At 42.7% G+C, this 13,723-nt stretch overlaps 1 protein-coding gene across 9 annotated transcripts in view; it reads right to left on the bottom strand.

Annotated features, from left to right (window-relative positions):
* PDE7A (phosphodiesterase 7A) overlaps positions 1–13,723 on the bottom strand; it is a 123,076-nt gene that overhangs the window by 32,696 nt on the left and 76,657 nt on the right. For 3 of the 9 annotated variants that reach the window (XM_019498527.2, XM_019498528.2, XM_019498524.2), the window contains exons 3-4: positions 9,846–9,878; positions 9,276–9,359 (exon numbers count right to left, since the gene is read on the bottom strand). The exons of 3 other annotated variants lie outside the window; for them this stretch is intronic. In XM_019498527.2, the coding sequence (XP_019354072.1) occupies positions 9,276–9,359; positions 9,846–9,878 (117 nt within the window). The remainder of the gene's footprint in view (positions 1–9,275; positions 9,360–9,845; positions 9,879–13,723) is intronic. 3 more of the 9 variants (XM_014606884.3, XM_059724038.1, XM_019498525.2) reach the window with 1 other exon arrangement.

Below are 13,723 nucleotides of genomic sequence, written 5' to 3'. Positions count from 1 at the left end.
GGCTAAAAACTGCAGGGATGTGGCCGCAGCATGGGCCACAAAGTCTGCCAGCTGTCGAGGAGATTGGTGCAGGGGGGTTCTGGGGCCCTGCACCTCTAGCTGCTGACAGGCAAAACTCATGACATGGGTGCTTGTGCAACTGTGTCCGTCCTGAGGGGAACTACTGCAGGCTTGGCTACTAAGCTACTGTGTTACCAGTTACCAATCAATCATGATTCACTCAGGGACCAGGTCAATTACACAGTTGCTAGCTAATGTAGCCAATTATTTAGCAACAATTAACACCTACAAAGCCCCATACTGAGGAGAGGAAAGAACCAATACAGACAATCAACTGCCCCAATACTGACACAGTTGCACAAGCACCCATGTCATGAGTTTTGCATGTCAGCAGCCAGGGGTGCAGGGCCCCAGAACCCCCCTGCACCAATCTCCTTGACAGCTGGCAGGCTTCATGGCAGCAGTATTCTTTCAAAAATTTGGGGTCCAGTTCCCCCCAAACCTCTGCACCAATCCTCTTGAAACCTGGCAGGCTTCATGCTCTCAGAAAAGGCTACCACCCCTGCAAATTTCATCCAAATCAGACAAAAAACAAGAAAGTTATAGATATTTCACTGATTCCGCATTATATCCTATGGTCGAATCTCCGAGGCAGATCCAAAGCTTCGGAGCCACTTCAGCCAGACTGAAGCAGGAACCCGGTCCAGAGCTCTGGATCGGATCCCTGGCATCTGATGCAGCCAGATCCAAAGCCGGATCGAATAGCTGCCTACTCGCACAAGCCTACTAGGAAGATCATCTGAGCCCTTCTTTGCATCTTTCAAGATAAAGAAGTTCCTTACTGTTCTAGACTTCTTTTACAGCCCTTTAACAGTGGTTCTAAACAAACCTTTTTGTACCAGGACCCATTTGTAAACACCTATGGCCAGTCCCAATCCAATGCCCCTCACTCCTTCCTGATCCACTGCCCCCCACCCCCAGGCCTAAACCCTCCAGAGTATGGAGCAGGGCAGGGGTACACATGGGACATGGGGGGGATCCCAAGCAGCCCCTTCCAGGCTGAAACTGCAACCTGCAAGGGAAAAGCCAGTTTCCCATATTTTTCTCCTTTAAAGGAGAATCCATTTTTCAAGTTTGTTCTTGACCCTTTCATATATTCTTGTGACCCACTTTTGGGTACTATTTTAACAAAAGAACTGGAGAACTGTCAAGGGGTCCTCTCTTTTGGTAGTGTTTTCAGGACAGGGGGTGGAGAAAAGAAAAATTCTATGAAGGACTGCATCTTGAAATGAATATACTTATTACAAAATTTCAATTAAAGAATAGGAGTGAAACAAAAAAGTATTCTCTTACCCAAAGTAATGGCTCTCAGAGTAAAACGATATTAGGGAAGAGACTAGTGACTTCGCAAGTTCAAAATAAATAAAAGTTAGATATACACGTACCATTTATCACAGAAACCAGCTGAATTCAGTCTCAGTGACTGGAACACCAAATTACATATACATATAATATTGAAGAATAAGCCTAAGCTCTGTTGAAGAGGGGTTAATATGCCTTTTTTGCAGCCAGCTTAGAAACACAGAGGCCCTGTAACAGAGTAGTCTGTCCCTTTAAGGAGGAACAGATAACCCTGTTAAGAAAGCCCAATTGTGAAGCATTTTAGGTAAGCAGTGTGTGTCTTTTGGGAGTTTTAAAAGCAAAAGGAGAAGCAAGCAAGCAATGAAGGGGACAGTTTGCTGCACAGAGGGGCCAGGCTGCTGTCCTGGAGCCAGAGCAGAAAGGAACTTCCCCTGCCCCCAGTATCTGGAAGGGGACAGTGGGATTTTGTTTGTTTACTTAAAATACTTTTGCTTTGAAGAAATGGCTGAGAAGCCCATAAAGAAGCAAGTTACCTTGCAAAATCCACAGGATAACGCGCCTGATTATAGGTGGAGGAGAAAAAGCAGAAAGCCTCAGCCACCAGCTAAAGAACAGATAACAAATCCTTTCTGAAATAGCTGGAGAGGCTACACCAGCAGTAACACCAAGTGTTCTAACAGCTTCAACAGCAACAGTTTCAGCAGAGACTGCAGAGGAGCAGCAGCAGCACTTCATTCTTCCATTTCTGGACCAGGGAAAGTCCAACACACAGGTGGGTCTCAAACACAAGGGGCAGCACCCTCAAAAAGATGGATCCAGACGAAGATCTTGACGCGTTACTGAAAACCTTCGAGCACGTGGTCAGAATATATCAATGGCTCCATGCAAAGCTGTCCGGGGGGGGGGATGAATCAGGGTGACTGCCCTGGGCACCGCACTTTGGGGGGGCCCCATAGGCAGTGCCGTACAGGCCCCACGGACAGCGCCACTGGCACATGCCAAGGGTGCCACCGCTCCGTGTGGCCACCACACACTGCCAGCTTCGCGCTCTGGCTGATTGCCACCACCTACCCTCCCCCACACACCCTTCGGGCAAGCTCTGGCTCTAGGATCCATGGGTCACTAACCTACAAGTTGAGATGGCACAGGAGTATGAAACCATCCCAGCCACTATCTTAGATAGTGAACCATATCAGTGCTGGTTCCAGGAAAAAAAATTTAACTTAGACTCCCGGCCCAGAGCAGTGACCAGCAATCTTCCCCACCGAGGACTGTCCCTAACAGTAAAAAGTAGGCAGGATATGGGTAAACTGAAACCACCTCAAGAACCAATTAAGAGAGATATTTCCCTCTGACCCAGAGGTGTTTGGACTCTGGCCTCCATCATGGCGGTAATGCTGAAGATCAGAAGGGACACAATTTCAGCTGGGGTGAGGCCTGGTAAGAGGACAGATAAAGGAAAATGAGTACCATGTGAATGACCTGGCTCTAGGAAAGACTCCACAGAACCAGGATCATTAGGCAGCCAACCTGAGAAAGAAGCTGTGCTCGTAAGAGGCCTGATTTTATACAGAAACAGAGGGTAGACCTAGTCTTTGCCCTGCTCTATGGCCAGTTGGCCCAGACAAATAACACACTTATAGACCCTCACCTAGCAACTCAGGATCCCCACTTTGAACTGCACAAGGATGTCCTGAGGGTCTCTCAAGACAGGATGACCAGAACATGGAAGTCCAAGCTACTGGTGCTGAAAAATCATACCATAATTAAGTTTTGAAGTTAGCTCATGACATACCCTGGACAGGCCCGTCTGGAAGTCAAGAAAACATAAGAAAGGGTACTTATGTTCTCTTGGCCTGCAATTTATCAGGACATTAAAGACTAGTGTGCATTCTGCTCCAAGTGCCAGTTGGTGGCCCCAGCTGGTGGGTACTCCCTCTTTGAAAGGATTGGGTTAGATCTAGTCAGACCCTTGGAGCCAAGCGCATGCAAGACTGCTCTTTCATCTTTATGTTCATGGATCATGCCATCTGGTACCCAAAGTGATCTGTAATGCCCCAACCCAAACAATGGCCATAGAACTATTAAAAAAATTCTCACATATGGGTCTTCCACAGAAAATATTAACAGACCAGGGCACCATATTTACATCTCAATTGCTACAAAAGGTTTGGGCTTTTTAAGAGTCCACTCAAACAGAACCTCCACCTACCACTCCCAGAAGGATGGTCAGTGGAGAGATTTAAATTGGACTCTGAAGGGGATGTGAGGAAGTTTCTGGCAAAATCCTGGAAATGGGATATGTGCTGACTGTATTTGCTGTTTGGTACCTACCTGTGAGATTCCCCAATTCACAATGGGGTTTTCTCCTTCTAAACTCCTGTATGGGAAGCAACCCTGAGGTATAATGGACCTCCCTCATAAGACCTGGCAAATACAGGGCATGAGGTTTTGAGGTCATCCAGTATGTTTTCCAGCTATAGGAACAGATATATCTAGCAGAGGGATGGGCATTTATTTGGGCTGGAGGGCTACTAAAGGAGTTTTGCGGAGCCGCTGAAGGCTGGAGGAGGTGGGAGCGAAGGGTGATAACCTGACCTAGCACAGGGCTGGAGAAGGAAGGCAATTGATCCTATCTGGCCCCAGGCCTGTGTCCCATACCCACCACCAAGGGCACTGGGCAGAGCAGATGGACAAGGTCTACATGGAAACTGGCCCAGGACCCCTGCAGGCAGGGCACAATTGGCCTGGCAGACAGGATTGGGCTGCAGGTGGGCAGGAAACAGTGTCCAGGAGCATGGTGGGCGCACGGGGCTGTGGAAGGGACTGCAGGGCAGTGACAGCATGGGGCTGGAGCCCAGGGCAGAGCTGCGATTCACACCCCACACATCCCGGCAAGGAGCCCCACAGGGGACATACAAGACACAAATCATGACTCTGCCCCAGGCCCCAGCCCTGTGCTGTCACCACCCCCACAGTCCCAGCTCCAGCCTCACCTGCCCATCCTGCTCCCAGATGCTACTCCCTGCCCACCTGTGGCCCCATCCCATCTGCCTGGCTGAGCACGCCTAGCCCATGGGGGTATAGAGGATGTTAGGTATAGAGATGATTGAAGAATCATCGAGTGAATGGTTTAGTTCATTTATACTGGTTCCCAAATTAAACAAGGCAATCAGGTTTTGTATTGATTTCTGATACCATGTTCAGTTTACAAAGTTTGATGCATACCCAATGCCCTGGATCAACAAACTGCTGTAATAGCTAGGAAAAGGTAAATTATATATCAGTGCTGTATTTAATGAAGGGTACTGGCAAAGGCCCCCTGCATCAGTGTCCCAAGAGCTAACAGGATTCAAAGGCCGCAGTCTAGAATGCTCCCTTCCTGCTTCCAGGCTGCCCCATCTGTCCAATGGATCAAATATGCATCTGCATCAAGAGCATGCCACAGCCAATCTTGATGATGTGGTGGTACTCACAAGTAGCAGGAAGGAACATCTCCACTGGGTCTGGGCAGCGCTACAGTCACTTCAGGCCGCAGGCCTAATAGTGACCCTGGCAAAATGCAGACTTAGCTGTTCAGAGAAGTAAACACTAGGCACATCATTGATTAAACCCCTCATTAACAAAGTAACAGTTTTAGCAGAGTCCCTTGTACCCAAAACAAGAAAGCAGCTAAAGTTCTTCCTGGGATTTAAGAGTTACTGTCCACACTTTATCCCCTGTTCCCAGCAATTACTTCCCCACTAACAGACAAGCTAAGCATGACAGTACCCAGAATAATGCAGCACTCTCCAACACAGGTTGATCAACCTTCAGAGAAATAAGACAGATACTGTGCACTACACACCCTGGTATAGCATGGTCAGGACTTGAGTTGCAAGTTTATTTACAGATTGATGTCTCAGGGCAAGACCAGGAGCCACAGACAACTTCTCTCAAGGAGGGGAACTAGATACAGAAGAGTGGATTTCAGACCCACTCTTGGTGGGGAAGATGTGTAACAGGGTGGTCTGTCCCTTTAAAGAGGAAGTCAGCCCTGTTAAAGCCCAGCTGTGGTGCTATTTGGGTAAGCAGGGTATGTCCCACAGGGAACTTTAAAGCAATAAAGCAATTGCTTTAAAGCAATTCCTCAATCAAGCAAGCTGTGAAGGGAACAGTTTGCTGTAGGAAGGGGCCAAGCTGCTGTGGTAGGGGGAATCCCCTCCTAGTGTCTGGGCATGGACAGTTGGATTTTGTTTTGTTGTTTTGTTTAAAGTTGAACTTTGCTTTGAAGAACTGGCTGAGGAGCCCATAAAGGAGCAAGTTCTCCTACAAAAGCCAGGAGGGCTAAGGGACATGCTTATAAGTCAACCCCAAAGAGCATGTTCCTAAGACAATATACACCTAGGGAAGGGGAAAAAAAATAAAACACTGTAGTTTAAGTCTAAAAAAAAAACACTCCCATTTTGTTCTAGATTCTTAATTGTTAACTTCTATTCTTGTTTAACTAAGTCAGGGGTGAATGTATATCAAGACTTCGTGCTCTTTCCCCAGTCTCATCCTAAAAGAAAAGCTATTAAAAATTAAGATTTTTCTTTGCTTGACTTTTGCTCCCTTTGCTCCATGGAGCAATCAAGTTCTCCAGAAATAATTTTACTTTAATCCAGAGGTAGATTACGACAGTTTAATAGTGTATTAGGCATGAATTCAGATTGCCTCTTTCACAGCAAGGCATTTACTAAGAAATGTCCAGTCAACATTTATTTCTTGTATCCTTTCCATATTTTCACAAGGAAAACAGCATAACCACCTCTAAAAACTAAATAAAGATCTTCTTTTGTGAGCACAGTGACTCTGAAGTTTACCTTTCTATAATACAATGCCAAATACAAATTATATCCCTTCTACCAGACAAAAGAATTGAAATTAATTTTCTCAAAGGCCAGAAGCTCCAAATTATCTTATCTAGTTTAAACTCATGCTATACAGTTCAACACTAGACAGTCAGTTCAACACTAGACAGTCTCAGGGAAATAAGTTATTGTGGGTGAAAAAGTTAAGTACCATCTCACAAAAGAGAAAAAGTAAAAAATAAATCACAGCAAAAGATTAAATAAGCAGAATGCTCCCAAGATCTGAACTAGAAAAAATGTAATTTAATGTAGGACAGTGATCTGGCAAGATGGTTCAGCAATAATCATTGCAAAATTGGTAGAAGACAGAATTAAAGTTTAACAATGCCAAAGGAACTTCAAAAAAACCTAATGAAGCTGACTGAATGAGCAACACAAAAATTGGCACATTAAATCCAATTTGGACAAATGCAAGGTAATGAACCAGTCATCACATATTACTGCTTTGATAATGAACAAAAGGAGTAACTGGGTCACACACACTGCCAAGTTCTAAATTAATGAATCAGTGATAAAAAACAAAAAACAGAAAACCTGGCATCATTTTAACATTCAACAGTGGTGAGGAGAGGAAGCTAATGTTTGGATTAGAGGTGTAACTAATAATTTTGGCACCCTGGGGAGACATGCCAGAAAGTGTGTTTGTGTTTTAGGGGCTGGGGGAGAGAATGACTCAAACCTGACTCTGAGGATTCAAAGACTCTGGGTACTGCTATTGCTAAGCAGGCACCACCTCTAAACCAGAACCAAGAGCTGGTTACATTGTGATTCAAACCAGCAGCATAATTATGGAACAGAAAATTCTGAAACCATGACAATGCCAATACAGAAAAATCAACATTATGTCCTCATTTAAATTCCACGCCCAGTTCTATGTCATGTTATCTATAAGGCATGATAATTCCTGTCATGTAAAATGAGCATTATTCTATATCAAAAGCTCTCATCAATGTTTCTCCTGTCTCATCCCAGAGATGCCGAGAAGACAGTCTTTAAAGTAGAGATTTACAAGTTTTAAAATGGGGTGCAATTTCAAGACCATTGCCGGTCAAGTTGTATCAATTTACAGTCTCTGGTGAGATGGAAGAAAGCTTTTGTGATGGTAATCTGGGTGTAGAGACAAGAGGAGAAAACAGTCTACTTCAAACATCTTTACAATAGAAGAATGGACTAGGAGGAATCTCAGTATGCCCCAGGCAAAAAGATGGCAAGCTTGCCCAGTCCTCTTACAACTGCTTTCATTCAATTTGGAAAATTTCTGAGGATTTCTGTTATATGTGGCACTAAACAAACTTTTCCTATAAAACCCTCCTAGAAACACCAAGCAAGTACGGGTCCCTGAATAGAACTAAATCAGTTACTACAGAGGGAGGGAAGATTTACACTTTTTTCCATAGATGGATAGAGATGTTTTGTATAAAGCAGGCTTACAAATGGAGAAGAATGGAACTGAAACCATACAAACAATTCTAACTTTTCATCAGCAAGATAAATTACAGAGAAGAAACTTTCATTGTATCACAGGGGCCTAAACAAGTGCAACCTCCTAATTTGACCCCAATCCTTCAGTACAGGACAGAGTCAAGACAACTAGCCATGGTGGTTGGTTCAAGGGAAGTGTGGTGAAAAAGGTATTCCATGGTCTCCTTTACAGTTACTAAAAACTAGCATTTAATTCTGCTAAAAGTTGGCACCTCAGCATGAACAAGCTGAGTCAATAAGGCTGGGTGTGAAAGTTTTTTCTTCTGATCAGTCATGACCTGCCCATGGACAAATATCAACACGATGAGCATAGTATAGTCTATTCTGGTTGCAGTAATATCTCACAAAAAATTCTTCTTAACTAAGTCCTTGGCATCTGCTTGCCCAGATTGGCACGAACAAAGAATGTCAAATGATTTTTATTCATGAAATGTATTTTAGAGTTTAAAATTAATATACTCTATTTTCTACAATGTCTTATTTTAGTATATCTGGCAGGATTACTAAATTGTTGAAAGGACTCCTTTTGCAAAAAGTCATTATCCCCTCCACTGGAGAAAGTACACACTCTTCAAACTTTGTTTTCTCACCAGTTCATGTCACTAGCTTTAAGAGGTAAGTGACCTACTTTAGAAACGAGTTAGCTCAAGAAGGAAAGATCTAAAATCTGATTAGCTATAATTTTCTGCCACTATAATTTTATTACAAGAAGCAAAGATTTTATTTACCTTCTCCCTCTGTATTTGCAGTAATGTGGATGTACAAACATACTTTTAACATGATTCTTTAAGATGTTCCAACATGAATTTTTTTAATTGAATAATGATTACTATTAAAATTTAAAATCACTACTGCAAAGTTACGGTTATGGTGGATTCTACAAGCTTTAGTACTGTAGAACATACTGACACGTTTAATCTCAGCAATATAAATGCATAAAGAAAAATGCAAATGTCCACTTAACTCCCGAGTGATTCAAATACTTTTTAAGGCTAATTATGTTTCAAAAAAATTAAAATAATTTAAGTTCTCTGTTTTTGTTACTTTAGGATTTACTTTAGGTTTATCTCCCTTCCACACACATCTCAGTGTTAAATGGATGTGCTAAATCAACATAAGTTTTCACATGATTAAAATTTGTTCAAGGACACTGAAATCAACTACAGAACTCTAACTCTTAAGGTGTATATAGAAGACTACAACTACCAGCAGAACCTTTTGTTTTTCCTCTGTAAAAGCAGTAGAAGTGCCCCTTTTCAGCTGATTATCTCTCCAAGCAAGTAGCAGCACATAGATTGTTGGATAGAAGGTGACACTCCATTTCCATAAAGGCCTGACTAGTTTTCAAAGTATGAACTATTGAGCAATGGGGATGCTACTACACTATTTTTGGCATAAGGAGTAGCACTAAATATTTTGCTGAAAAGTTGGTAAAAAAAAGTCTTTCCAGATAGCCAGCTCTGTTAATGTTTAGAGGCCCAGAAGTTAAACTTAATGGAAGCCTTCATGTATTTCATGTATCTGCTTTTAAATACTTACAGTGAAAAATACGGAAATCAATGTATGGATGAGAACCTCTTCTCTCTGTTTCAAATCCTGCCCGACTTCTTACTCGCACATCTCCTAGAAACAGGGTCAAGAGTGAAATAAAAGTGTGGAAGAGTGGCAGAGATAAAATGCAATTGAACATAACTGCAAAGGGGTAAAGATTCATGTATTTAATGGAGTAGGATTATTCATACAATATGCCTATTTCAATGCTTTTTATTTTAGAGGTGAAGTTTAAAACAAAGTTTGAAGATTTGTTAAACATGCAACTGCATGCTTTTTGTCAAATTCTTTCCTGCCTAAGCAAATGTGGCCAAAAGCATGTGGTAAGCATTCAGATGAAACTAAGAACAGTTGGCTAAACCATTTTAATGATAAAAATGCACCTAAATATGACAGGAAACAAGAACATTAAAACTTGATTTGTCCCTCAACACACAGAAAAACAACAACATTTTATAGTACAAAAGATTCTAGAAATGGTAGCTTTTAGCAAGTAAGATATTTACAGTACGTTCTCATATCAGATAACAGAACATTGTCTCACTAGTATTTACTTACTTGTGCTCAGCTGTTTGAATATTACACAAGAGCCTATTAAAATACCAAAACTCAGTATTAAAATTTTGGAGCATAGAACTATTTTCTACTTCAGCTATAACAATCAACTTTAAGCTGAATCTCTTAATATAATACTGATGTCTACATTAACTTTTTACCAACTGAAAGCTATTCGTGTTCATTTACTAATTCTTAGTACATGTTAATTATTTAATTAAAATACACTTACAATTAAAAATCCTTTCGGTTCTTATAAACTGAGGCAATTCCTTGAGGAGCAATTGTAACAGTAACACAGCATTATGTTGGTCTCAAGTCTTAACACAATATGAAAACGCTGGAAAATTCTCAGAAAACCTATTTATCAAACTCTTACATGCATATCACAACCCTCTCCTCAAAAAGTTATGCAAGTTAAAATTAAGGAACAAACTGAGGGTGCTGAATGGAGAGAACAAAAGACTGGATTGCAAACATTTACGAGGAGTACTGAAATATCTGCAGCTATTTAAGTTCCAGGAACTGCTACCATTCCAGTGTACTGAAACTGTTTCATCCCTCCCCGTCTCTTCTAACTAGTTTATTCATAACAGTCACGCACATCATTAAAACAAACAGCAGACAACTTTTCTCAAGTCAGGATTGTAAGCAGAATCTTATATGAATGGAATCTGGCAAGTACAATGTGTGAGTATCACAAAAATGAGTAGACCTAGCACACAGTGTGCATCATAAATTAAAACATTTCAATGCCACTAAAAACTCAGACTGTACAGCTACTCCTCACTTAACATCGTAGTTATGTTATTGAAAAATGCGACTAAGTGAAACGATGTTAAGCAAATCCAATTACAGGTTTCCCTTGCCAACCCCAGGGGTTAGGTTCCTGAAAGTTCGAGAAGCAGGGGCTGTGGGTGGGGGGGTGAGGGGCACCTGCAAGGCTGTGGGAGCTGTAAGAGGTATGAGCAGCACCAGAGGCACCCCCACCCCCCTCTGAAGCATGGATACTCAAAACCATGGTTGGCACGGGTAAACTGTACATCACAGTAGTTACCTACTAGCAGACAGCGGCCCAACAACATTATAACCAAACATCGCACAACTTTAAACAAGTATGTTCTCTAATAGATCGGCGACATAATAACAAAACAATGTTAACTGGGATGAGGTTAAGTGAGGAGGACCTGTATATATTTCTTAATTCTTTTTTCCTTGAATTTTCAATTCTTTTAAAAGCATGCTTAATGAAAATGATAGCGGGTTTCAGAAAAATGGAAACTAACTTCACATCCAGACATAAATCTAGGGTTACCATACATCTGGGTTTTCCTGGACATATCCTCTTTTCAGATCCTCCCATCTCCACCCGGGTTTTTGTTTGTTTTTTAAATATCAACAAATGTTCGGGATTTTGGTCTGCTCAGCGTCCAAGTTTTCCCTGGCACTTACTAGCTTGCCCTAGCAAGGAGTTTCTTGGGGCTGGGGAGAGTGGGGGAGGAGCAATTGGAGGCATGAACATCACATGAGCAGCCCCGGCAGCTGAATGCAGGTAAGTCTAAGGGGGGCAGGTAGAGGGCCAGGGCTTGGGGACTGTTTGTGTATGTTTCTGTCAGGAGTGTATGAGGGGGGCAGGTGCCTGCTGGTGGTGTAGGAAGCTGTCTGGGTGCTGGGGCTGCAGCAGAGTGAGGGAGGCACCTACCCCTCCATTGGGAGAAAGGGGCTGGGAAGCCCTTCAGGGGCAGCAGGGAGCTGCATGGCTGGGCCAGCAGCACCAGGGCAGGTGCCCTTGCTCACAGGGATGGGGCAACCAGGAGATGCTGCAGGGCTGGGAGACAGCAGGGGGCTGCAGGTGAGAAGTGAGGAGCACCAGCAGGGTTGGGGGGGGGGGGGCTGCAGATCAAGAGTGAGGGGTATCAGCAAGGACAGGGTTACCGTGGTTCAGGAGTAAGGGGCAGCAGTACAGCTGGGGAGGCTGTGGCTTGGGAGTGAGGGACAGGTGCAGGGCATGGGCATATCACTGCCCCCCCCCCCCCCCCCCCCCCCCCCCCGCCAATCCTATTACCCACCACCACCGCCAGGTTTCCTCTTTTTTTGAAACTGGAAATATGGTAATCCTAATTAATCCTCACCTCTGAGGCAAAAATGCCAGATTGCAAAACTAACAAATGTTCTAATGCGAAGCAGAGTAAGAAGGTGTTGAGCACAGCCATGTTGGTCTCAGGATATAGGCAGACAAGGTTCTTTGGGTAATTGTAGTATCTTTTATTAGACCAACTAAATAATTGGAAACAGTTGTTCTTTGCAACTTTCAGGCACAAACGCCCTTCTTCAAACACAGCCAGACGACTCTCCCTATGCATGAAGAAGGGTATTTGTGCCTGAAAGCTTACAGACAACAATTTTTTCACCTGTTTAGTTAGCCTAATAAAAGATATCACATTTATTCAACAGAACCTTGTCAAGCAGAGTAAGAAACATTTGTCTTACTTTTCCAGAATATATGAAGGCAACACTGTAGAATTCTTCTGATAGATATAAAGATGTAAAGAAAGCTGGTAAATGATAGGCTTACTAATGTGACCGTAGTAAAATGCTTTATAGAAGGATTAGTAAGAGACAGAGAGAAAAGGGAAGAAGACTATGCATTAATAATATCTGCATATGAAAACAGCAATTAATAAAAATGAAAGTGCTTTCCCCAGTCTCAAAAAGTGGATTGGCCAACTACATTAACAATGTATTGCAAAAAACTATATAAAATGTTTCATAGTTGACCTGAATTACCTTCTCTTTTTTATCTTTTTTAAATTAAATTTAGGTAAATTTAGAAATAATTTTTTCACTGATGGGGAACATTTTAAATTGATGGGGAAATGCAACTTGGGGTCTGCCAACTAAAGCCACATAAGTAGCAGAAACAAATATTTACCTGAGAAGTAATAGCAATCCAGAAAAATATTCCTGACCATGTTCACATTTGGTAGGGTCCAGAGTTTGACATTACAGACGGTCTATTAAAGTACCCCACACTTCTCCCAAAGTGCATACAGTAATGCTTAAAATGGAGAAAAAATGGTTTAATACCTTTATAGCAATCATACTTTGATGATTTCAAGGGGAGTGGGGTGTTTTTTGCATTCTACCAAACTGGATGATTGTTTAACCGCTAGGCTGATCTTTGAATTTGAAGTTGAGAGAAAGAAGACACGTCTAAAACTGCGTAACATTCTATAAATCAGAAAGTTTCACAGTGGCAGAGACACTAATGAGAAGAGGTTTCTTCTAGTGGTCTGAGTGAAAACATTTTGTTCTGCAAGCTCACCAGCTGGAATACACCAACAGTGATTCACAAAGACAGTGTGACTGACTGGAAGGATTTATAGATGCTAGGGTTGGAAGGGACCTCAACAGATCGAGTCTGAACCCTGCCTAGGCAGGAAAGAGTGCTGGGGTCAGATGACCCCAGCCAGATGCCTATCCAGCCTTCTCTTAAGGACTCCCAAAGTAGGGGAGAACACCACTTGCCTTGGAAGCCCATTCCAAATTTTGACCACCCTTCCCGTGAAGAAGTTTTTCCTGATATCTAGCCTAAATCTGCTGTCAGTTTGTGACCATTGTTCCTTGTTACCCCAGGAGGCGCCCTGGTGAACAGAGCATCTCCAATCCCTTGCTGCATCCCCCTAATGAATCTGTAGGTGACCACAAGATCACCTCTCAGCCTTCTCTTGCAGAGGCTGAAGAGGTACAGGTCCCTCAGTCTCTCCTCATAGGACTTGTCCTCTAAGCCCCTAACAATACAAGTAGCCCTCCTCTGGACCCTCTCAAGTCTAATCAACATCCTTCTTGAAGTACAGTGTCCAAAACTGGACACAGTACTC

Source organism: Alligator mississippiensis, chromosome 3 (assembly GCF_030867095.1).
Source record: "Alligator mississippiensis isolate rAllMis1 chromosome 3, rAllMis1, whole genome shotgun sequence".
NCBI lineage: Eukaryota > Metazoa > Chordata > Crocodylia > Alligatoridae > Alligator > Alligator mississippiensis.
The sequence above is the reverse complement of the archived record's forward strand: the minus strand, read 5'-3'. Positions and strand labels throughout refer to the sequence as shown.